Below are 22,789 nucleotides of genomic sequence, written 5' to 3'. Positions count from 1 at the left end.
CACCAGGACATCCAGTTGACATTTCCACTGACTTTCAGAGAGCTGAATGTGCTGAAAGAGAAAAAGTTCAGCTTGGTGGAACTTGTTCATCACTTCTTTACTGAAACCAAAGAAGCAGGAATCTGCAGCTTTGAAGAGTTCCAGGTTGTCTTCATCTTGGACGGTCTGGATGAGAGTCGACTTCCTCTGGACTTCCACAACAATGAGACCCTGACTGATGTTACAGAGTCCACCTCAGTGGATGTGCTGCTGACTAACCTCATCAGGGGGAAACTGCTTCCCTCTGCTCGCCTCTGGATAACCACACGACCTGCAGCAGCCAATCAGATCCCTCCTGACTGTGTTGGCATGGTGACAGAGGTCAGAGGGTTCACTGACCCACAGAAGGAGGAGTACTTCAGGAAGAGGTTCAGAGATGAGAAGCAGGCCAGCAGGATCATCTCCCACATGAAAACATCACGAAGCCTCCACATCATGTGCCACATCCCAGTCTTCTGCTGGATCACTGCTACAGTTCTGGAGGATGTGCTGGAAACCAGAGAGGGAGGAGCGCTGCCCAAGACCCTGACTGAGATGTACATCCACTTCCTGGTGGTCCAGACCAAAGTCAAGAAGGTCAAGTATGATGGAGGAGCTGAGACAGATCCACACTGGAGTCCAGAGAGCAGGAAGATGATTGAGTCTCTGGGAAAACTGGCTTTTGATCAGCTGCAGAAAGGAAACCTGATCTTCTATGAATCAGACCTGACAGAGTGTGGCATCGATATCACAGCAGCCTCAGTTTACTCAGGAGTGTTCACACAGATCTTTAAAGAGGAGAGAGGACTGTACCAGGAGAAGGTGTTCAGCTTCGTCCATCTGAGTATTCAGGAGTTTCTGGCTGCTCTTCATGTCCGTCTGACCTTCATCAAGTCTGGAATCAACCTGATGGAAGATAAACAAACAGTTTCTTTTTGGTCTAAGTTATTAAATAAACCACAAATACGTCTCCATCAGAGAGCTGTGGACAAGGCCTTACAGAGTCTAAATGGACACCTGGACTTGTTCCTCCACTTCCTCCTGGGTCTTTCACTGCAGACCAATCAGAGTCTCCTACGAGGCCTGATGACACAGACAGGAAGTAGCTCACAGACCAATCAGGAAACAGTCCAGTACATCAAGAAGAAGATCAGTGAGAATGTGTCTGCAGAGAGAAGCATCAATCTGTTCCACTGTCTGAATGAACTGAATGATCGTTCTCTAGAGGAGGAGATCCATCAGTTCCTGAGATCAGGACGTCTCTCCACAGATAAACTGTCTCCTGCTCAGTGGTCAGCTCTGGCCTTCATCTTACTGTCATCAGAAGAAGATCTGGAGGTGTTCGACCTGCAGAAATACTCTCCTTCAGAGGAGGTTCTTCTGAGGCTGCTGCCAGTGGTCAAAGCCTCCAGCAAAGCTCTGTAAGTACATATATAGCAGGATGTGGAGAAATATACTGCTGCTGGTATAAGGGTACATCATGGGACAGATTATTACTTGTCTTATTATTTCCTCTTCAGACTGAGCAGCTGTTCCCTCTCAGATGAAGGATGTTCAGCTCTGTCCTCAGCTCTCAGCTCTCCGTCCTCCAGACTGAAGGAACTGGACCTGAGAATCCAGGACTCAGGACTGAAGGAGCTGTGTGATGGACTGGAAAACTGGAAACTGGAAACTCTCAGGTCAGGTTTCTCTGCTGCTCTCCCATGTTTTTCCTCTGTTTCAGCTTCAGACATCTCTGTGATGGAATAATCTGCAATGTTTTCTAAACTACTTTGAAATATTGTGAATGAAATATGTCCAGAGTAACGCATCTTTTAAAATGAAGGAACATGTGTTTTATTTAGGACTTAAAGGTATAAATGAGCCTCTGGTTAAATAAAGATGCTCTACTTTGTCTCTCAGCTTTGGTTGAAACGTTGCTCGTCCTGCTTGTTTATCACGTTGTTTCCATCCAGTGGTTCAGTCACATAGTAAACAGAATCACCCCCAATGCTTTTTCCTGCCTAAACTCCTTTACCCTGATGGAAAACATCATGGAGTTTAGGAAAGGTGGTGGGATAAATTCAGAGGGATTCAAGAAAAGATGACAGCGTTGCATTGAGAATCCGACCACAATGAGCCTCACCTGTGGTTTTATTCTGCAGCTCTGAAACTACAGATGTTCAATAAATATTCTACAGAAAGGGATTCAGATATTTCATCTAATGCAGTCTGATCACACTGACATGGAAACTATATGTCATGTGAACGTGTTCAGATATAAAATATGACTTTATAATCAAGCTTGGTGATTAAAGGGAAGGAAAAGTAAAACATGTTGTCACAGCTGCTCACACACACCCCACTGTCCTCATATATGTCCACACATTTACCAGTTAGTACAACTGGATAAACACCAGCATTGCTTCCAAGGCTGCAGCCAGAATGAAGTGTGTTATGGAATTATCTCCTTTCATAAAGGAAGCTACGCTGTTCCTCAAAGAGGTCATAAAGAAAGCATTGGAGCAGCTTTCATTAGCATCTGATGGTTTCAGACAGCTCTTACCATGGCTGCTGCTCACACACTTCCAGGTTCTTCACTCTGTAAGGAAGGTTCTGGAGCAGACTGGACACTTAGACCAGACCAGGGATGGTGTATCCATACTCTGGAGTCCATACTTTGATTTCAACCAGTCAGATATCAGATCTGATACTGTGTGAATATGGAGATACTGCTCTGCTGAGACAAAAAAGCCATTTGTTTTCACTTCTGAGAGTTTTATACTAAAATTGTGTGTGAAGTCCAGCAACAGTTATTCCTTCTGTGTCACATGATCATGGCAGCTGATCGTGGTTTCAGATGTCAGGATGTCATGATGATGCTGCTTCTGTAAGTGATGATGAGGTTTAGATATTTTACTGGTTTAATGCAGGTTATTACACATTATCTTTTATTATATTTAATATATTAATATTACTTATAGTTTATTAACTTCCCATTTAATTAGAATAGTCTTATTAATCTGTAGTTTAACTATTTTTATTATTATTTTAAAAAGATTTTATATTTTTAAATGTAAATCAGTGTAATTTATTATCGCTTTAAAAGCCTCTCAGGTATTTACATTTGTGAGTTTTATTTATGTTTCATGCTGCCGTTGTAATAAAGATAATAATACACACTGTGCAATCATGATTCTCCTTTAAGGGCCAAGAAGCATCAATATCAGTATCAGTATCGATGAAAAGTTCCATAAACTAATGGTATCGTATTGACGGGGAAGATTTTGGTACCGCCGTCCCTAGACTAGACGGACTAGACTAGACCAGGTGTTGTAAAGACTCTTGTTCTTCTCTCAGTGGAGACTGTAGTTCTGTCAGCTCATGTGGGAAATGCTGCCATCTGCTGCTGCAGCTACTAACTGCACCTCATGTTGGTGCAGTTTGCAGCTACACCAGGGGCCTCATTTATCAAGCTGTAGCAACAAAAACCGACGTACGCTGCTCATAGTCAACTTTTGGGATTTATAAAAACCAAACTTTGTGGGAAAATGATCCTACCTCCACGGCAACTCTGACCCAGGCGTACGCACAAAATCTGGGAAAACGGGAAACGGCGACACCAACGTTCCAGAATAAAATCAAGGAAATGATGTGAAATGTGAGACATTTGTACACAATCCACTATTACCTTTCACACCACGTGTTAGATATTAAAGCTGTTTGCAGAAATGAATAATTCCATATTAATTCTCCTAAGAGTTCACGCTCAGAAATAAAAACAGGATTTCCAAGAAAAAGGGAGATGGTATTAATAAGAACCTCAACCACTAAAATATGTTCTGTTGTTGTGAAACAAAACTTAGATGTTTTAAAATCCATCCAGCTAAATAAGGTGGACAGTCTGCTGCCAGCATGAACCAGTCAGTAAAAGAAAATGTGAGAAGTAGCTTCTAGAGATGTGACGTTCATGAACGAATCGATTCTTTTGAACGACTCTTTTAAATGAACGATGGAAACCGATTCACAGTTGTGAGCCGTTTATTTGTGACCCATTCTTTTTATATACAAATTTTTGACACTGCCTTCATCAAATCAAATCAAATCAAACTTTATTCATAAAGTGCTTTTCATGCCATAGGCAACACAAAGTTCTTTACATGATTAAAAACATTTATGCATATCTCAGTTCATATCTCATTGTTCAATAAAACAAGCCTTTACATACATCAAAGTAGAATAAGAATAAGAATAAAAACACTCAATGAAATCTTTCACACAGTCACACGCACACACGTTTACACACACACCTTTCCAGCTAAAAAAGACTTAATGAATAAATGAACAAATAATTAAGTAAGAAGTAGTAAAGTTGAGTAAAATGAAAATAAAATAAATAACATGTGTGATATAGAAGTCTGATGTCCAACACGCTCCATTCATGTGAAGCATCTATGGGCAGAGAGTTTTGTTTGGAAACAAAAACTGTGAGTTCTATCCAAAACATTTACTAGAATTTCCACTGACTGCTCAGGTTTATCCTTTTTTATCTATATTTTTTCTATAATTTTCACATATTCTTACATATTGTGAAATTTTGTAAGATATTGTGAGAACGAGCCAGTCTTTTGAATGGCTCTTTAAAAGGAACGGCTCCTCAAGATCCAGCTCCCTTCAAAGAGCCATAAATCCCATCTCTAGTAGCTTCGGTCCTTCATTCTAAGACCGAGCAGAGCGGGACGCAGACTGGAGGCTGGAGGTCTAGAAGTGATGCAACGCTTAGGAAACACACAAGAGGTGGATTTCCTTTATTTCCCACAACTCCTTGTCCACCTGGTTAGTAGCAGTGATGGTGTCCCTCTGCACGTGCAGGACTTCCTCTGAGGACACGGCTGCTGCTGTGCTGGGTGGAGGCTCTGGCCTCACCCTCTCCAACCACAGCTGCAGCTCTGCCCACCCAGCTTGAACGCCAGGAACTAGAAAGAAATATTATTTAACACTAAATAAACTGCTACCAATCTCAGATGTATCTGTACATATTTATTTTATACGTTAAAGACTAAACTACCGGCATCATTACTGTCATTTAGCAGACGCTTCTCACCAAAGCGACTTACCGTGGGATGTAGCGTTGGGGTGGAGTTAATATTCACCCCTGTGGGATTCGAACTTTGGTCTCCCGCATGGCAGATGGATGTCCTGCCAGCTGTGACATCCAACTGCACCATCCTCCTCTCTGGCATGTCTTCCCTCTGACACGGCATTGACAGCATCTCCACCTGCTGCCCTCCTCCACCTTTCTGACCCTGGTGATGACCACGCCGCCCCCACCAAATAAAACCTGTTCTAGTTTTCCAACGTGGTTGTTACGACCCGACTCAGGGGTATGGAAGGGCGTAACAAAGAAACACGGCGTGGACAGGTGGTACTTCAAAATAAAAGCACATTTATTTACAATTCCCTTGAAAGTGATGGACAACCTGTAAAACAAAATAAAGATGAGCTGGGGTTAGAGGACCTGCAGAAAGAAACAAACCAAAACCTATACCAAACACTCACCGAGTGCACACACAGACACAACCGCAACTCGGTGAGGAAACTAAAACCAAACATAAGCAACAGGCCCATAAACTAAAGTGACCGTCCTCACAACACAATAAAACGCTAACCTAGCCCAGCTCTAACACAAACACAAAGTAAACTTAACTCAACTAAACACTTAAGCACCCACTGTGAAAGGGAGGTGGTCGCGACACACACACACCCGGTGCACAACATGAGGGGGAGAGCGGCCGGAGCCATTCTGGCTTCTCCCCCTCCGGCCTGCCTCGGCTGCAGCCTTTTCAGCCTGAGCTTCCCCGTAGGCTGCAGCCTGACTGGTCCAGAGGGGTGCCAGTCACACAGGGGCGGGGACAAAGGCGCTGGCCTTGGCCACTCCGGGCAGCGCTCTGCCGCCCCTAATCAAACACAGACGGCCACAGCTGTCTGAAAACAGCAGGGGCCGTAACACACCCCCCCTAAAGTGTCAAAATCCTCTCAAGGATTTTGGCACAATGCAAAAACACAACAAACAAAAACAAAATAAACACACGAACACGATTGGCAGTGTTGCTCCAATCCCAGCCTGTGCCCCAAAAATGTTCTCCACAGAGAACACGGAGGTACGCCAAACCTTCTGGGACTATTCTACCATCCCCGACTAGGGACATCAATCCGGCAGGACTCATCCTGCTACTTACACTCGAATAGTCCTACTGACCAATGGCTACCAATCAGCACAGCTAGCACACAAATCAAAACACTACCAAACTACAAATGAGGGAGACAAGACACCCAGTCTTGCCTCTTCCTCCGAAGGTGAGGGAAACAAACCATCTTTCACCCCACACACGAGCGAACCCTTTCGGCCACCACAACCGAAAGGAGGCCGACGGCGAGTTCACCCCCACCACGCTTCGAATGACAGGCTCACAAAACCACCACAGAGCAGCTAAAAAGGCATAAACAAAGGTGAGCGCCTGAACACACGCAGCCGTCACACATCTGCACCGTCTACACCCCCACCAGGGTGTCAGAATCGGTGGGCGGCATCTCAGGGGAGGACTACAGGCATCAGGATCTCAGTCTGACATTCCAAAGAAATCCTCCTCTTCCATCTTTTCCCTCCTGAGCCATCATGGAAATGATGTGATGAAAATGTATTACAGGCGTTCACCTGACCTTTTATAGCCACCATGTGGGCGGAGCAAGGCGCTCCCTCACCTGCACCAACTTTAGAGTTGATTGTGATTTATAAACGGAAACAGGCGTGGGACGTGCGTCCGCATGCTTTTATAAATCTGGAAGTTTTGTGCTGCATTTCCTTGTTTCCCTGCGGACGCCGCCTGTAGTCTGCTTTGCTACGCTCAGGTTTATAAATGAGGCCCCAGATCTTCTGCAGGTTTATTGCTCTGCTACAAATAACATCCACAGACTGAGAAGAGATTTAAAGATGTGTGAAATACATTTCACATGTAGAAATGGTTTATCAGACTTTCATGTAATTATCAGTCCACACAGGTCTTTGCTGTGAAACCAGCTCTACCTTTAACACTTTCATTTCACGGTGAACTGAAGATGTAGACGCTGTTATTAATTAGATTAAACATGTTTGTGGGTAGTGAGATATTTGTAGCTGATGGGAGATATTTGTACAATCTCTCCTATAAATGTTAGAAAGTCAGATAAAACTTGTGGATAGAGAACTAACAATGAAACTAGATTGTGTATCTCCACTTTTCAAAGCTCCCCATTAGAAGTTCAGCAGATATTCTGCCTGTACAGAGCAAATTCTGGATTTGTTATTTTGAGGAATGTATTTTAGTTGTTCATGAACATTAAATGTAACATAAGTTTAATACAAATATTATTCATGTTGTTAAATTCCTTCTCTTCAGACTCAGTGAATGTTCCTCTCAGATGAAGTTCAGCTCTGTCCTCAGTTCTCAGCTTCCAGTCCTCCAGGCTGATAAAACTGGAACTGAGTATAAAAAATATGTGACTGTATTTGGTGGCAGATGTAGCAGCCATTTGCTAAGAGTCAGTGAATTCTGGGCTCGATGTATCACTCGGATCCTGACATTGACTTAGAGACCTCACGGATTCTGCAGCTCTGTTTGAGACGTCACTTTTTGTAATAAACCTTTTTTATTCATCAAGTTGACATCTGGAGCTTTTTTTTTTTTTTTGTCTCCCAACCATTTTTGTAATATCACCTCCTTCAGGTAGTTCACATCAAAATGGCTTCACGAACCAGAAAGGTCACCTCACAATGACATCACCAAATTTTTAAAAAGTGTATTTTCTCCCTTTAACGTCGCTCATCCATCTTGTTGACCTGTGATTTTGTTTTCTCCATGGTGAGAGGTGGATCACAGCAACCCAGCTCTCTTGTTCCTCGTCTTCATTCCACCTCTGCAGCCTCTGTGTTGACAGCAGGAATTTCTATTATTCTGGCCAGTAAGGCAGCTGGCTGCAGGACAATCAGCTGACATCTGGAGTAAACAATCAGAGCAGCATGAAATAGTGCTGCAGTCCCTTGACTCAATGACAGGAACAGTCCTGCAGCTAAATGAACAGCAAAAATCTCAACCAACCTGTAGGAGTGGGTGCAGTTTCAATGAAAAGTAAAATATAGAAAGTAACAATTAAGACAAAAAGCTGGTTAAAAGTTAAAGAAACAGGAAAAGCTAAGGAGTGACTGCAGCAGGCTATACACAGGTTGGTGCATGCACTAACTGTGTGTAAAACTTTCTCCATCATTTTATCTCCCTCTTTCTCTCCAGGCTGAGTGTGTGTGGTTTCCTGCAGGACTCAGGACTGAAGAAGCTGTGTGATGGACTGAAGAGTCCAAACTACAAACTGGAAACTCTCAGGTCAGGATTCATCAAATTCATATATAATGTTAAAGGGATGGAATGTTTATTTCTCTAAAAGGAGGGCAGGTAGAAAAAGTGTGAGAACCACTGAGTTATAGCTGCTGTTAGAATGAGTTTGTAGTTGTAGTTTCTATTTTCACCAGCAGAGGGCGCTTTTAGTTCTTCTGTACTGATGCCAATGAGAACAGACTTCAGCCGAGAGAGAGCATGCTAATGCTAATAACTGGATGAAGAGTGGTTAAAGCTTCATTTCATGTTGAATTATTGATTCTGGAAGGTATCCACACCCACGAGGAGGTTTCTGAGTTGCGGGACATCACCGTGTTATTGTGTTTTTGTGGAGAGAAAACTCCAGTGAGTGATAACTGTTAGGGCCTAGCATAGCATGCTAGCTGCTGCCGACCACGGCTAATTACTCATTTTGTGGATATATTATTGTTATGTGTGTCATTATGCTTCTAAAACAATGTTTAAAACCAACCGGAGGTATATAAGAGTGTGCTGTGGAGTTATTGAGAGACGGTCATTTAATTAATCATCTTAAACATGATTGGAACGTGATTTAATTCATAATTGTTCACTAAAAAGAGAATGAATAGTGTACAGTTGATGTAGAAAGATGAATAAAAAGAGATAAAGAGGTTAATAATGAGTAAAAACTGCTGCTCTGTGCAGGCTGTTTTTTGGTGTATGAGGCGGTTGTGATGGCGGCCAGAGCCCGGACCAGAGGCACCAGAAGCAGGACACCGGCTTACTTTTTATTTATTTCTACTTTATTACACCTGTTCACTTTATTACGCCTGTTATTTATTATATATATATTGGCTGATTTGTGGATTGTGCGTCAGCTGACTCTTCCTCGGTCAGAAGGATAGACGGATTCCAGTAGAACGGTTTAGTTGCATTTAATGCAGAAGATTCAGTAGGTGGGGGTGTGTGTGGGTGTGTGTGTGTGTGTGGTTATCTGGAACAGAGAAACAAGTAGCCACCTCAATAAAAGCAGTACCACATCAATACAAAGGATTTGACCTGCAGTAACACTGAATACCCTAGAGGGAGCTCTAACGCCACAAATGAAATGCCGTGGAAAACCACCACAGGTTAAATACACCAAACGAATAAAGATAACAGTTGAAATACCTTTACAAACATACGACAATGCTTGACACCACATTAAATAATGGTTTATAAGTACACATGTAGTGCAGCCGCGGATTGTAGCAAGAACGTGTGGCTATGCAGATTATTATGACTAAAGAATAAATACATTTTTTTCTCCTGTAAACCTGTACTCACATGAGTAGGAACGCACACAGAACTCAAAAACACACAGGAGTAACTTAGGATGGGCCCGAATGGTGATCTTTGCTCGGTTAATGTTGCACGTGTACTGTAGAGACTGTCGGACTGTAAAACAAAACTTAACTGCTATTATTGAGCTGAACTACAATAGGACAGGGGAATTCTGGGTAACGTAGTCCCTGTTAGTCCACAGACTTTTAACAGCCGCCCCTGTATTTGCCAGGCAAATACACTCATGTAAAAGTCCACTAAATTGACGAGATGTCTTCTGAGTGGTCGGGCATTTCCGGGAGCTCTATCAGTTTGGTTACAGGTTGAATGTAACTACTGTCTTTAACCTTCACCTCTGCTGCTCGAACGATGCCATCTGTCCCTGGGAAAACCTTGGTGATGGTCCCGACCGGCCACAGTCCTCTGTTGTGAAGGAGCTGGGCATCGTAATGGCTTATGATGAGCTGGGTCAGAGGATGTTCAGGTGCTAACACGATTGGGTGAAGGCTGTCAGGTTCTATGTCTGTGGCTTGGCACAGACGGCCTCCCACTCTAACCAGTCCACTAAGGCTGTCGTACTCGGGTGAAAGAACACTGAGACGGCTGCTCGGGCGCACAGGTTGGCCAGTTTGGAGGGCTTGGACCTCCTCTGGAAAGCTGTCCTTCTGTGCAGCGCGAAGCAGATGACTCTTTGCTTCTAAGTGCTTAGTAGCCGTGAGGGGGCCAGCCGCCGCCCCATGGATGAATTTGTAAGTTGCCAGGATCAGGTCATCTAGGGATGAGTACTGATTCGGGTCTGGTAGACCTGGGCATACAGCTGTGAGAACACAGAGGGCGGTTTTTCTGAGTTCTTCACTGTTGCAGCCTGGGAACTCTGTCGGGGGCTTTGGCCAGGTTTCAGGAGTCTGTGTTAGGAAGTGTGGGCCATGTGACCAGCGACTGGGAACAGTGAGCTCAGAAAGTGACATCCCCCTTGTGATGTTATCTGCTGGGTTACTATCTGAGTTCACGTATCTCCACTGTTCTGGAGAGGTCAGCTCCTGTATCTCACAGATTCGAGTCCCCACAAAGACTTTATACCTGCAGGAGCTGGAATGGATCCACTGTAGCACCGTAGTAGAATCTGTCCACAAGTAGAGAGCGTGCAGGGGGAGTGAGAGTTCAGCTTGGAGTACTTTGGCTAGTTGGGCTCCAGAAAGAGCAGCGCACAACTCCAGTCGGGGTATTGACACTTGCTTGCGGGGTGCCACTCTTGAGCGAGCCATGACGAAGGTGGTGGAAATGTCGTTCTGATGCTCCATGACTCTGAGGTAGGCTACAGCTCCGTAGGCCCTCTCCGAGGCGTCACAGAAGATGTGAGCCTCATACATAGCATTGTCGTAGTTGTGTGGAGGAGTGTAGCAGCGAGGGATGGTAATGTGCTGGAGGTGAGATAATTCCTGTTCCCATTCGAGCCAGGACCGACGCAGGTTACCTTCTATGGGTTCGTCCCATCCTCTCTCTGTACTCCACAGTGCCTGCACAATGAGCTTGGCTCTTGTAGTGTAGGGACAGATATAACCCAGTGGGTCATACTGACTGGCCAGTACTTTGTAAATGTTGCGCAGTGTGACAGCTGTGTAGGCTACAGGGCGGTGCTTGTATCCCAGAACATCGGTCGGGCAGTGCCATTTAAGATCGAGTGTTGATTCCTGTGGGTCAAGGCCTTTAAAGTTCAACCACAGTTCACAACTATCTGACCTGGCTGTGCTGGGCAGATGTGCGATCACCTCAGGGACGTTGCTTGCCCACTGCCGTATTTCAAACCCACCTTGGATAAGGAGCTCTCTCATCCGATCAATGAGTAACCTAGTCTCTTGTGGGTTGAAGAGGGACTGCAAGCAGTTGTCCACATAAAAGGCTGTGTGGACAGAGCTGTAGACATTTTGGTAGGTGTCTTTGTGGTTCTTCACATGGCTCTGAAGGGCGAAAATAGCACAACAGGGGCTACAGGTCTTCCCAAAGGGCAAGACTCTCCACTCATACACATCTGGGGGCCTATCTGTTTCACCGTCCCACCACAAGAACCGCAGCAGGGGGCAATCAGCAGGGAGTAGGCCGATCTGGTGAAACATGGCCTTTATATCCCTGCTCACTGCCACAGGATACTGCCGGAAGCGGAGGAGGACACCTAGCAGTGTAGGCCCTAGGGATGGTCCGGGCAGAAGGTAGTGGTTGAGGATGGTTCCCTGGAACTCAAAAGAGCAGTTAAAGACCACCCGAGCTTTGTTATTGTGATGTACGATGTGATAGGGTACGTACCAGGATTCAGCAGAGCTGTGTATCTCCTCAGGAGTTAGCTTCACAACATACCCAGCATCCACCAATCTCTTGATCTCCTTGTTGTATGTGAGTGCCAGGTCAGGATTCTTTACCAGCTTCCGCTCTGTTGATCTCAGAAGTCCTTTAACTACATCAGGGGACAAGTGCATCCGTGGAAAGTCTCGTTTCCTGAGCAGGGGAGTGGCATATCTTTATACACCATCCACAGGCACTCTGATGGTCTTGGCCTCTAACATGGCTATGGCCTCTCTATCCTCCTTTGAACGTGTGACCTCCTTCTCAGGTCTGTGGAGGGGGGTGTCTAATTGCCACAGACGCTGTACGTCCTGGTGTAGGGCTTCAGCAGGAGAGGAGCATGATATGTTAAGGCAGTGCACCTCCTGCTTTGTGGGCATGCTGCTGCTTGGACCCTGGATAGCCCACCCGAGCTTGGTGCAAACAGCGACAGGTCCTTGGGCTGGACCACGCAGGACTGGACGGACAGGAGTTATGAGGTGAGCATTGTCAGAGCCGATTAGTACTAGCGGCTGTACGTGGTTGAATCCCTGAAGTTGCACTCGCTGTAGGTGTTGATACTTCGCCTTTAAGAGCTCTACTGGGCACGTCTGTTCAGCTAGGCTGAGTGGCTGAGCAGTAAAGACACGCATTATCTTGTAGCGTATTTCTGGTCTGGCCTTGGGGGACACCTGGAATGAGACATAGCCTCCCTTAATCTGAATAACATCCTGGCGGATAGTATGCAGAGACAAAGTTTCCTCCTCCAGTGATAAGCCTAGTGCCTTGACTGCTGCTGGGAGAATAATGGTTTTCTCTGAGCCATCATCGAAGAGAGCGTATGTGTCCAAGGACTTCCGTTGGTGGTGTAACTGTATGGGAACGACTTTGAGCATTACACGACCTGAGTGACAGAAAGGGTCCAAGAATACTCTGCTCGTGCTCACTGTTAAGATGTGAGGGTCCCTGCTTTTAGCTTCAGCCAGGTCATGAAGGATTAATAAGTGCTGTTCTCCACAGGTGCTGCATGGCTTCTTTAGTGGTTTAGGAACAAGGACTCCTGGTCACTTATAAATCACTGGAACGAATATATTTTTTGATAAATTTAGTTGATTTCCATCGGAGAACTAGTGGAACGATGTCTCCTAACCCTGCAGTATCAGTGAGCTGCACTGAGTGTGAGCAACTTTCTTTGAGGATAACACAGCTGGAGAAGAGGATTGAAACACTGCAAGACATTCGTGTGAATGAAGAATTTATTGACTCTGTAGTAGCTTCTGTACAAGCTACTGAGTTGTCAAATGGATTGAGTCACATCTTCATACGCGAAGGCATGTCGAATGTGGAGCCTCCCGCTACAGACCTGGCTGATACACTTCCCTGGATGTGTTCAAATGACATTGGAATAGCTGAGGAAAATCCCAAACCGGACCATCAGACTGATCTCTCCTTCTGGAACACTGTTGGTGCCAGACCAAAGTCATCAACCCCGGCCAGAACCTGGTCTGATGTTGTTCGTCGCAGAGGTAAATCCAGCAGGAAATTTAAAGCTCCAGCACTCACTCCACCATCTGAAGTCTCACTGCATAATAAATATGATGTGTTGAGTCATATTAAAATGAATGATGATGAATGTAATGCAAGGATTTATCAAAATTCAAGAAATAGCCCTAAAACTCAGCCCAGGGCTAACCAGACCAGGAGGAGAGGCCAAAATCCCACAAACAGGAGGACTAGAGAAGCTATCGGCACCTCCACACAAAAACAAATAGACACAATTCTGATTGGGGACTCCATAACACAGCATGTCAGGATGGCAAAGACGGAAAATTTAACACTTTTTGATACATCAGTCAGGGAACTGACAGAGATGTTGCCGACCATTCTGTCTTCACATCCAGATGGTATGAAGATTATTGTCCACACAGGGTCTTTTGATATTCTGAGGAGGAAAATTGGCTCTGAGATCCTGAAAAAAGACTTTTCTCTGCTGTTGGAGAGACTGTGTCAGTTGGGAGCACACCATGTTTACATTTCAGGACCCATTCCTACAGCGGGTAAAGGAATTGAACTTTTCAGTAGGCTTCTTGGCCTGAACACATGGTTATCAAACGCATGTATCACCCATGGGATAAAGTTCATTGATAACTTCAATATCTTTTGGAACTGTAAGGAGCGATTCAGACCTGATGGTGTGCATCCAAATCTAACTGGATGCAGATTACTTGGTGCACACTTGCGTCATGCTGTTGGGACGGCAAACCCAAACATGAGTGTACAGATAAGAGCGAAGGACACAGCAGAGAAGCGATCAACTCCCAGCTCTCCCCCCTCACCAGACCCTCTTCTCCACATCACCCAAGGTCTTAAAAGGATGTCTCTATCCAGGTCTGAACCCCAGCGACCACCATCTACCAAGAAATACAGGGCTCCCCCCCCTCCCCCTCCTCATCCTCCTATTAGATCATCTGTCCTGACCGAGCAGGGCATGGGAGGAGGTTCCCAGAGCAGCAGAATTCACAACAAAGATAACATGCCATGATGCGTTCAGGGTCCTTGCTGTAGTTTTGCTACTACTGACAGCTGTTCTGAGATCAAGCCTGGACCCAGTAGGATTCCTGTGTTAGTTAGTAAAATAAGGAATCGAACACGGTCAGCTTGTGGGGTGAATCGATCTAATCTGTTAACTGTACCTTGTATAACTCAGAATACAACAGAGACCAGTGTAAACTTCATAAAACTAGCTGTACTAAATGTTAGATCTCTGTCCAACAAGTCACTGTTAGTTAATGACTTCATCATTTCTCACAGTTTAGATTTTCTTTTTCTGACAGAAACATGGTTAACAGAAGACACAAGTGCTACAGTTCTTAATGAAACAGCACCCCCTCATTTTAGTTTCATGAATAAATGTCGAAACGGGAGGAAAGGGGGAGGAGAAGCTGCCTTATTTAAAGATTCATTCCAGTGTAAAGAAATGTCATTTGGTGATTTTACTTCTTTTGAATATCTTAGTTTTATTTTAAGTGGCATTCCTAAAATCCTATTTCTAATCATCTACAGACGTCCAGGACACTGTGTAAATTTTATTGATGAATTTTCTGAATTATTGTCGGTTATCTCTACCGATTTTAACCATTTCATCTTAACTGGGGATTTTAACATTCACATAGATAACATGACGGATGGTAATGTCAAGGAATTTTGTTCCATATTGGACATGTTTGGTTTGTGGCAACATGTTAAACAACCGACCCACATTCGAGGTCACATTCTGGACCTGGTTATTTCAAAGGGTGTTGATATTTCTTCTGTTGCGGTCACTGACTTGGCCTTGTCTGACCATTTTTGTATTTTGTTTGATTTACTGATCACTCAGAATGTTCAACCAACCTGCTTCTCCGTTAGGAAGAGGTACATTAATGAAAGAACAAGTGCTAAGTTTGTGGAGGCCATAGCTATGTTACCAACAACCAGTGCAGAGTCAGTTGATAGACTCCTGGATAATTTCAATCTGAAAATCTTGAATGTAATGGATGCTGTTGCACCGATAAGAATCAAGAGCAACTTGAGCAAACAGAAAACACCATGGAGAAACACCCCTGTGGTTACCAGCCTAAAAAGAGAATGCAGAAAAACTGAGCGGAAATGGCGGAAAAATAAACTTCAAATTTACTATGAGCTGTACAAACAAAGCCTGCGTAACTATAACAATGAGTTGTGCAAGGCCAGAGAGCTGCATTTATCTGAAATGATTAACAGGAATGTCAACAATTCTCGCACTCTGTTTGCTATGATTGAAAAACTTACAAATCCTCCTAAACAGATAAGCCCAGAGCTCCTTTCCACTGAGAAATGCAACCAATTTGCAAACTTTTTTAGCCAAAAAATTAAAACAATTAGGCAAAATATTAATTCCACACAGTCAAACAAGAAAATTAGTCTGTGTCTAAAACCCGGAAATAATTCTGATGTCATGTCACAATTTAAAATGGTGAATTTAAAAGTCCTACAAGAAACAGTTTGGCATTTGAAATCAACAACATGCACTCTGGACATGATACCATCCGACTTTTTAAAAACAGTTTTTACCTCAATAGAAAGTGATCTCCTACTGATAGTTAACAGCTCACTGGCATCAGGCATTTTTCCCAAGTCACTAAAGATAGCTGCTATTAAGCCACTCCTAAAGAAAAGGACTCTAGACACCTCTATAATGAACAACTATAGACCTGTCTCTAACCTCTCTTTTATTTCCAAGATTATTGAAAAAGTTGTATTTCACCAGCTTCATGACTTTTTAAATGAAAGTGGAAATCTTGATAAATTTCAGTCCGGCTTCCGACCTCATCACAGCACTGAAACAGCTCTGGTCAAAGTGTTAAATGACATTAGGTTGAATACCGATTCTGGTCAAGTATCAGTCCTGGTTCTGTTGGATCTCAGTGCTGCGTTTGATACTGTAGATCACAGAATCCTGTTGCACAGGCTGGAAAACTGGGTTGGACTTTCTGGAGCGGTCCTTAACTGGTTCAGGTCCTATTTAGAAGGCCGGAGTTATTTTGTTACGATCGGCAGCTATGAATCCGAGCGAGTGGCCATGACTTGTGGAGTCCCCCAGGGGTCAGTCCTTGGACCTCTTCTGTTCAACTTGTATATGCTCCCTTTGGGTAAAATATTACAAAACTATAGCATTAGTTATCAAAGTTATGCAGATGATACACAACTTTATGTGTCTCTGTCACCAGATGACTGCAATCCAATAGACTTAATGTGTCAGTGTCTGGAGCAAATAAACACCTGTATGAGGGAGAATTTCCTACAATTAAAAGAAGACAAAACTGAGATTATTCTGTTTGGTAGCAAAGAGAAGAGGGTCAGCATTGGCAAACACCTGGAGACTCGGGCTCTTAAAATTACCAACCAAGTTCGTAACCTGGGAGTGTTGATAGACTCAGATCTGACTTTCAGCAGCCATATCAAAGCTGTCACTAAGACAGCTTTTTACCAGCTCAGAAACATCAACAGAATTAAAAGTTTAGTCTCCCAGAAAGACCAAGAGAAACTCATCCATGCATTCATCTCCAGTAGACTGGATTACTGTAATGGTCTTTTAACAGGACTTCCTAAAAAGAGCATTAAACATCTGCAGCTCATCCAGAACGCTGCTGCTAGAGTTTTAACCAGGACTAAGAGATCTGAACACATCACACCAGTTTTAAAATCTTTACACTGGCTTCCAGTCAGTCACAGAATAGATTTTAAAACCCTTCTGATCATTTACAAATCCCAGAATGGTTTAGGCCCAGAATACATCTGTGATATGTTCAGAGAATATAAACCTAGCAGAGCTCTTAGATCCAAAGACTCTGGTCAACTAGTCCAGGCCAGAGTCCAGACTAAACATGGAGAAGCAGCATTTAGCTGTTATGCTGCAAACAAATGGAACAAACTGCCAGTGGAGATTAAACTTTCCCCAAATGTAGACATTTTTAAATCCAGGTTAAAAACTTTTCTTTTCTCATGCGCCTATGCATGAAATCTGCACGGTAACTTTTTTTTTTTAACTTATCTTGCTTTTAATCATTTTAATGTAATTTATTATTTTATTGTGATTATGTGTTGATTATGTGTTGATGCCTTTTACTATTCTAAATATCTGTAATGTCTTTGTTTTATGTAAAGCACTTTGAATTGTCCTGTACATGAAATGTGCTATACAAGTAAACTGCCTTGCCTTGCCTTGCCTTTAGGGTGCACTGCTCAGGAGTATGTTTACGGCCACAGCGCCAGCATTTGGATTTCTCCTTAATCCAAGTGGCTACAGCTTTAAGGTCTAACTTCTTAAAATCTGTACAGCCACCGAGGTAGTGCTCTGTTCCTTCACAGTATGAGCAGTACGGCTTGAACTTCTGTTTCTTCTTAGAGGAGGAAGAAGGGCCAGTAGCTTGTTCCCTAGTATCCAGCTTGGACTGTGTTTGTGCAGGGTCTGAGCCATAATAAATGGATGTGAACTTGCTCTGGGTCTTGGACCCTGTGGAGGATCTGGGGTTGTCTTTCCCTAATCGTAGTCGGTCTGATGTTAGTGACTGTGTAGCTTGCCTTGATAGTTGTATCACCTGAGACCTGCGCTCGAGCCATTCGGAGAAGTCGAACATGTTGTATGTACGACTGCTGCCAGTACGAATTATACCGCGTGTAATGCAGTACTCGATGAAACTGTCTCTGTAGCCAGGAGGAAGCTTGGTGAGTAGCTTATCTACGTGGGAACCACACTGGAGCTCAACCACAGCTGCTTCATCCATGGTACTGAGGAGGCCCACCAGACTAGACACTGCTAGGGAAAAATCCTCAAAGGCTTGAGGGTCCCCTGCTTTAATAGAAGAGCAGTTAAGTATAGCGCTTAGCTCGCTTTGAACTAACTGCCTGGGCTGCCCATATCGCTGCTCCAATCTTGCATTGCACTGGTATAGGGGGTGCGGTCGTGAATATAGCGCCTGGCCACTTGTAACGCGCAGGGATGCTCTAAGTGATCCAGCAAGATATGGTATTTGTACTCCTCTGTGAGATGAGCATGTGGCCCAAGTAGGCTGTCTAGTCCTTTCTTCAGTAGTGCAAAGTCACTCTCTCTCCCTGATTTGAACGTCACCAGTCTGGGCTTTGGAATGCCATATGAGGATGCTACAATCATCTCCATCAGGTTTGGCTGGGAAACTTCTCCTGCTGCAGAGGGCCCTGCAACAAACTGAGGTAGGCAGGCGTAGGCTGTTGGATAGTGAACAGGATAGTAGCTGGTAGCAGCAGGAGGTAGATCTGAATATTGTTGAATATAGGTCTGCTGTGCTGATGCTCCTTGTGGTGGCTGATGATGGTATGTAGCTGGGGTGACAGATGAGTTATGGGACTTTGCCGGTGCAGAGTGTACCTGGTCAGAGCTGCTTGCAGGTAGTGGGGGTTGGTACTTGTAACTGTATAGAAGCTCAGCCTGTGATGGTTCAAGCCTCCCAAACTGCACTGATTAGGCTACGTGCTGGGCAGGTTGCAGAGTGGGTTGTATCACATGACTCACTCGGGGAGCTGGAGCAGGTGGCCCTGCTGGCTGGATAACTTGGTAAGCAGAAGGGGCTTGTGGCTGTGGAGCAGGTTGAGTCGCAGGCTGAGGTATAGACTGCTCTACAGGCTGTAAAGCAGCACTCACCGTGGGCTGGAACATAGGCTCTGACACAGGTAGTGACTGAAACCCCGACTGTGGCGCAGAAGACGACAAACCACCTTGCACACTAAGTGGAGGCGCAGGCTGCATAGTTGGGCTCAATGGGGGAAAAGCTGGCCGTGGTGCTGACTGGAGAATTTGAGTCTCACGTTGTAATGATGAAGACTCAGCAGATTCCACTGGCCTGAACATGTTAGTAGGTGTTATCATATTCATCCTACCTGTTGGTGCTAATGTATTTAGCTGACCAGTCGTGTGGATGCGGCTCATGCCTAAACTGCGTGGCTGAGGGTTTTGGAGGAACACAGGGAGAGAAGCAGCTCTATCTTGACCTAGAACATCACCTTGTGTAGGGAGAGGGCTGCAGGATTTACATGCTCGCTCCAGTTGCTCCACACGCTTAGTTAGTGCCCCACTGGTCTCCTTCATGGTGATCTGCATCTCATTCATTGTCTCCAGTACTTTGCCCCAGACAGACTTCATCTTTGCCCATCCTTTCTCCTCCTTATCTGATTCCTCTGAGCTGCTACTGACTGATGACTCCTCTGGATCAGGTAAGTCATGCTCATACTCCGCCAGATGTCCTGGAAGCTTCCTGCTTCTGCGTGGACGGGGATTATGGTTTGGACTCTTCTCCTGAGAAGCTTGTTCTTGTGGAGCCGCCATCTGGTTGACTCAGCCAATACACATCCGGCTCGAAGGACCACTTGTTATTTATTATATATATATTGGCTGATTTGTGGATTGTGCGTCAGCTGACTCTTCCTCGGTCAGAAGGATAGACGGACTCCAGTAGAACGGTTCAGTTGCATTTAATGCAGAAGATTCAGTAGGTGGGGGTGTGTGTGGGTGTGTGTGTGTGTGTGGTTATCTGGAACAGAGAAACAAGTAGGCACCTCAATAAAAGCAGTACCACATCAATACAAAGGATTTGACCTGCAGTAATACTGAATACCCTAGAGGGAGCTCTAACGCCACAAATGAAATGCCGTGGAAAACCACCACAGGTTAAATACACCAAACGAATAAAGATAACAGTTGAAATACCTTTACAAACATACGGCAATGCTTGACACCACATTAAATAATGGTTTATAAGTACACATGTAGTGCAGCCGCGGATTGTAGCAAGAACGTGTGGCTATGCAGATTATTATGACTAAAGAATAAATACATTTTTTTCTCCTGTAAACCTGTACTCACATGAGTAGGAACGCACACAGCACTCAAAAACACACAGGAGTAACTTAGGATGGGCCCGAATGGCGATCTTTGCTCGGTTAATGTTGCACGTGTACTGTAGAGACTGTCGGACTGTAAAACGAAACTTACCTCGCTATTATTGAGCTAAACTACAATAGGACAGGGGAATTCTGGGTAACGTAGTCCCTGTTAGTCCACAGACTTTTAACAACGCCTGTTAGTATAAAGTGCAAAAACACTTGCGCAACTGGATTAAAACACATCTGTTTTCATCGTGTTTCCACTGGTACAGTTCACATCTGGCAACAGGAAACCGGTTAAACTAGAAATCCTGGTTTAAAACATGAAATGCAGTAAGGAAGAAGCTACAACAGGGATGCAGCAAAAATTTTTATTGGAATATTTCTCTCTTGTCTCCTCCTTTTCTTCCACAGCAGCGTCCTAGCCCCAGCCAGTGCTGCTAAATAAATGCCTCAGTGCCACTGCTGGCTCGGTGGTTTGATGCCACAGTGACCTACAGTGAACACACATTGGCAGTTCATATGAAAGCAAACATTATTTACGTGAACTTTATAGGTACTTTGCAGATTCTTTTTAAGTGATGTACAATCTTGTAAACCATTGCAGCTTCCTCAGCGTTACCATGGAAACGGGCTGGTTGTTTCCGAATCAGTTTTCAGATCAAGGACAGTTTTGTTTACACCACGGACAATCTAGATGTTCATCACTGATGAATGAACATACAGAACCTATTGCATTAATCATTTCTAACACTTATAGGCTGTCTACGTTCATAAATCTGGCTAAAAACTGCTAACAATTATGTTTGCTAACTCTACTGAGTCGGTATAACCGCAGCCTCCAGCAAATGATCAGATCCATAACTGTCGTCAGGGATAGAAGAGACATACATAAATATATATATATATATATATATATATTGTTTGTCTATCTGTGTTGGCCCTGCGACAGACTGGTGACCTGTCCAGAGTGTACCCTGCCTCTTACCTGTTAAAATGCTGGGACAGGCTCCAGCTCACCCGCTACCCATATGGAATAAGCGGTCAAAAGAATGAATGAATGAATGAGAATATATATATATATATATATATATATATATATATATATATATATAGCAGAATATATAGCAGAAGGCTGAATGAGTAGTACATGGCTTAGAGGTGGAGAGGTTCATCTTTATAACTGTGGCTTTGTGGTCTGTACGGTGAGTGGGGCAAATGTCCACAGTAGGGCTGCACAATAAATCATTTAAAAAGTCGAGATCTCGATTCACACGTACATGTGGTCTAATTTCCACACACAGAGATTCTACAGCATTTTATATCATGAGCTGCATCACTAACCAACCCTCCTAATTTCCTCCTGGATTTTTTCCAGCGCCCCCAAACGCAGCACTGCCGTTGCCTCCTCCCTCAACCAATGGTAAAGCGCCGTTACAACACGTGATTCAGTGGAGGAAGCCGCCTTTTGGAAAGAGTGAGCGAGAGTGAAAGCGGAGGGAAGTTGGTGGGAAGGAGGTTTAAGTGCATAGCGACGAAAACCCAAGCGGCAGTGGCGAGAGTCCCCCCCTCACCCGAACTGAACTTGTACCCAAAATGCTCACATTCAGCAGTGGTGTGGAAGTATTTTAAGAGTGTTTTGCCCTGGTTGCAGCACCGCAAGGCAACACCACAAATCTCTACAGTCATATTAATCACGTACAAGTTTCTCATTGTCTTTTGGGAGCAGTTTCCTGTCCAAAAATCACATTGTTCTGCCATCTGCATGTGTTTGGACGAAGAGAAACGTCAGAATATATATGTGTGCGTGTGTGTATATATATATATATATATATATATATATATATATATATATATATATATATTAGGGCTGCAACGATTAATCGACATTGTCGACAATAAAATAGTCGACAACAAATTTAGCCGTCGACTATTGTCGGCAAAAAAAACAAAAAAAAACAAACTACAGAGTGAGACATCGTCTTCTAATCCTATCTCTGCTGAGAGTTGCACATGCACAATAAAGTCCGCCAGGGGAAAAATATGGTGGCAGATCAGGGAGGAAAACGGTGGCGGAGAACGTTAAAAGTCTGGGATAACTTCACGTTAAACTTACAAAATAAATTAAATACATGTGAGATTTGTAAAGCGGACCTTGTGTACCACGGAAGTACGACTGCAATGCTCAAACATTTAAAGAGGAGGAACGTCGGACATCCTTAACAGCCTCATGCAAGATTTCAAAGCTGAAAGTGAAATAAGATCCATTTATAATAATCATGAGATACATAATCCGATTGGTCGACTAGTCATTCTAATAGTCGGTGGCT

At 44.1% G+C, this 22,789-nt stretch overlaps 1 protein-coding gene and 1 long non-coding RNA gene across 2 annotated transcripts; one reads left to right on the top strand and one right to left on the bottom strand.

The window, feature by feature from the left end:
* The first annotated feature begins 1,388 nt into the window (after positions 1-1,388).
* On the top strand, positions 1,389-8,760 carry LOC121655359. The gene is made up of 3 exons (XR_006013176.1): positions 1,389-1,439; positions 1,539-1,697; positions 8,322-8,760. It is a non-coding gene; the product is annotated as an uncharacterized LOC121655359 (long non-coding RNA).
* A 3,460-nt stretch (positions 8,761-12,220) lies between these two features.
* Positions 12,221-19,208, bottom strand: LOC121648781. Its single transcript, XM_041999157.1, has 2 exons — positions 17,771-19,208; positions 12,221-13,057 (listed from the first exon to the last, which is right to left on the bottom strand). Exons 1-2 carry the CDS (start codon positions 18,326-18,328, stop codon positions 12,221-12,223), a joined length of 1,395 nt encoding a protein of 464 aa, XP_041855091.1. The 5' UTR covers positions 18,329-19,208.
* Positions 19,209-22,789: the final 3,581 nt, after the last annotated feature.

The sequence above is a fragment of the Melanotaenia boesemani genome, chromosome 2, assembly GCF_017639745.1.
Source record: "Melanotaenia boesemani isolate fMelBoe1 chromosome 2, fMelBoe1.pri, whole genome shotgun sequence".
In the NCBI taxonomy this organism is placed as follows: domain Eukaryota; kingdom Metazoa; phylum Chordata; class Actinopteri; order Atheriniformes; family Melanotaeniidae; genus Melanotaenia; species Melanotaenia boesemani.
Note: the sequence above shows the minus strand (reverse complement) of the source record. Positions and strands in the feature narration are given on the sequence as shown.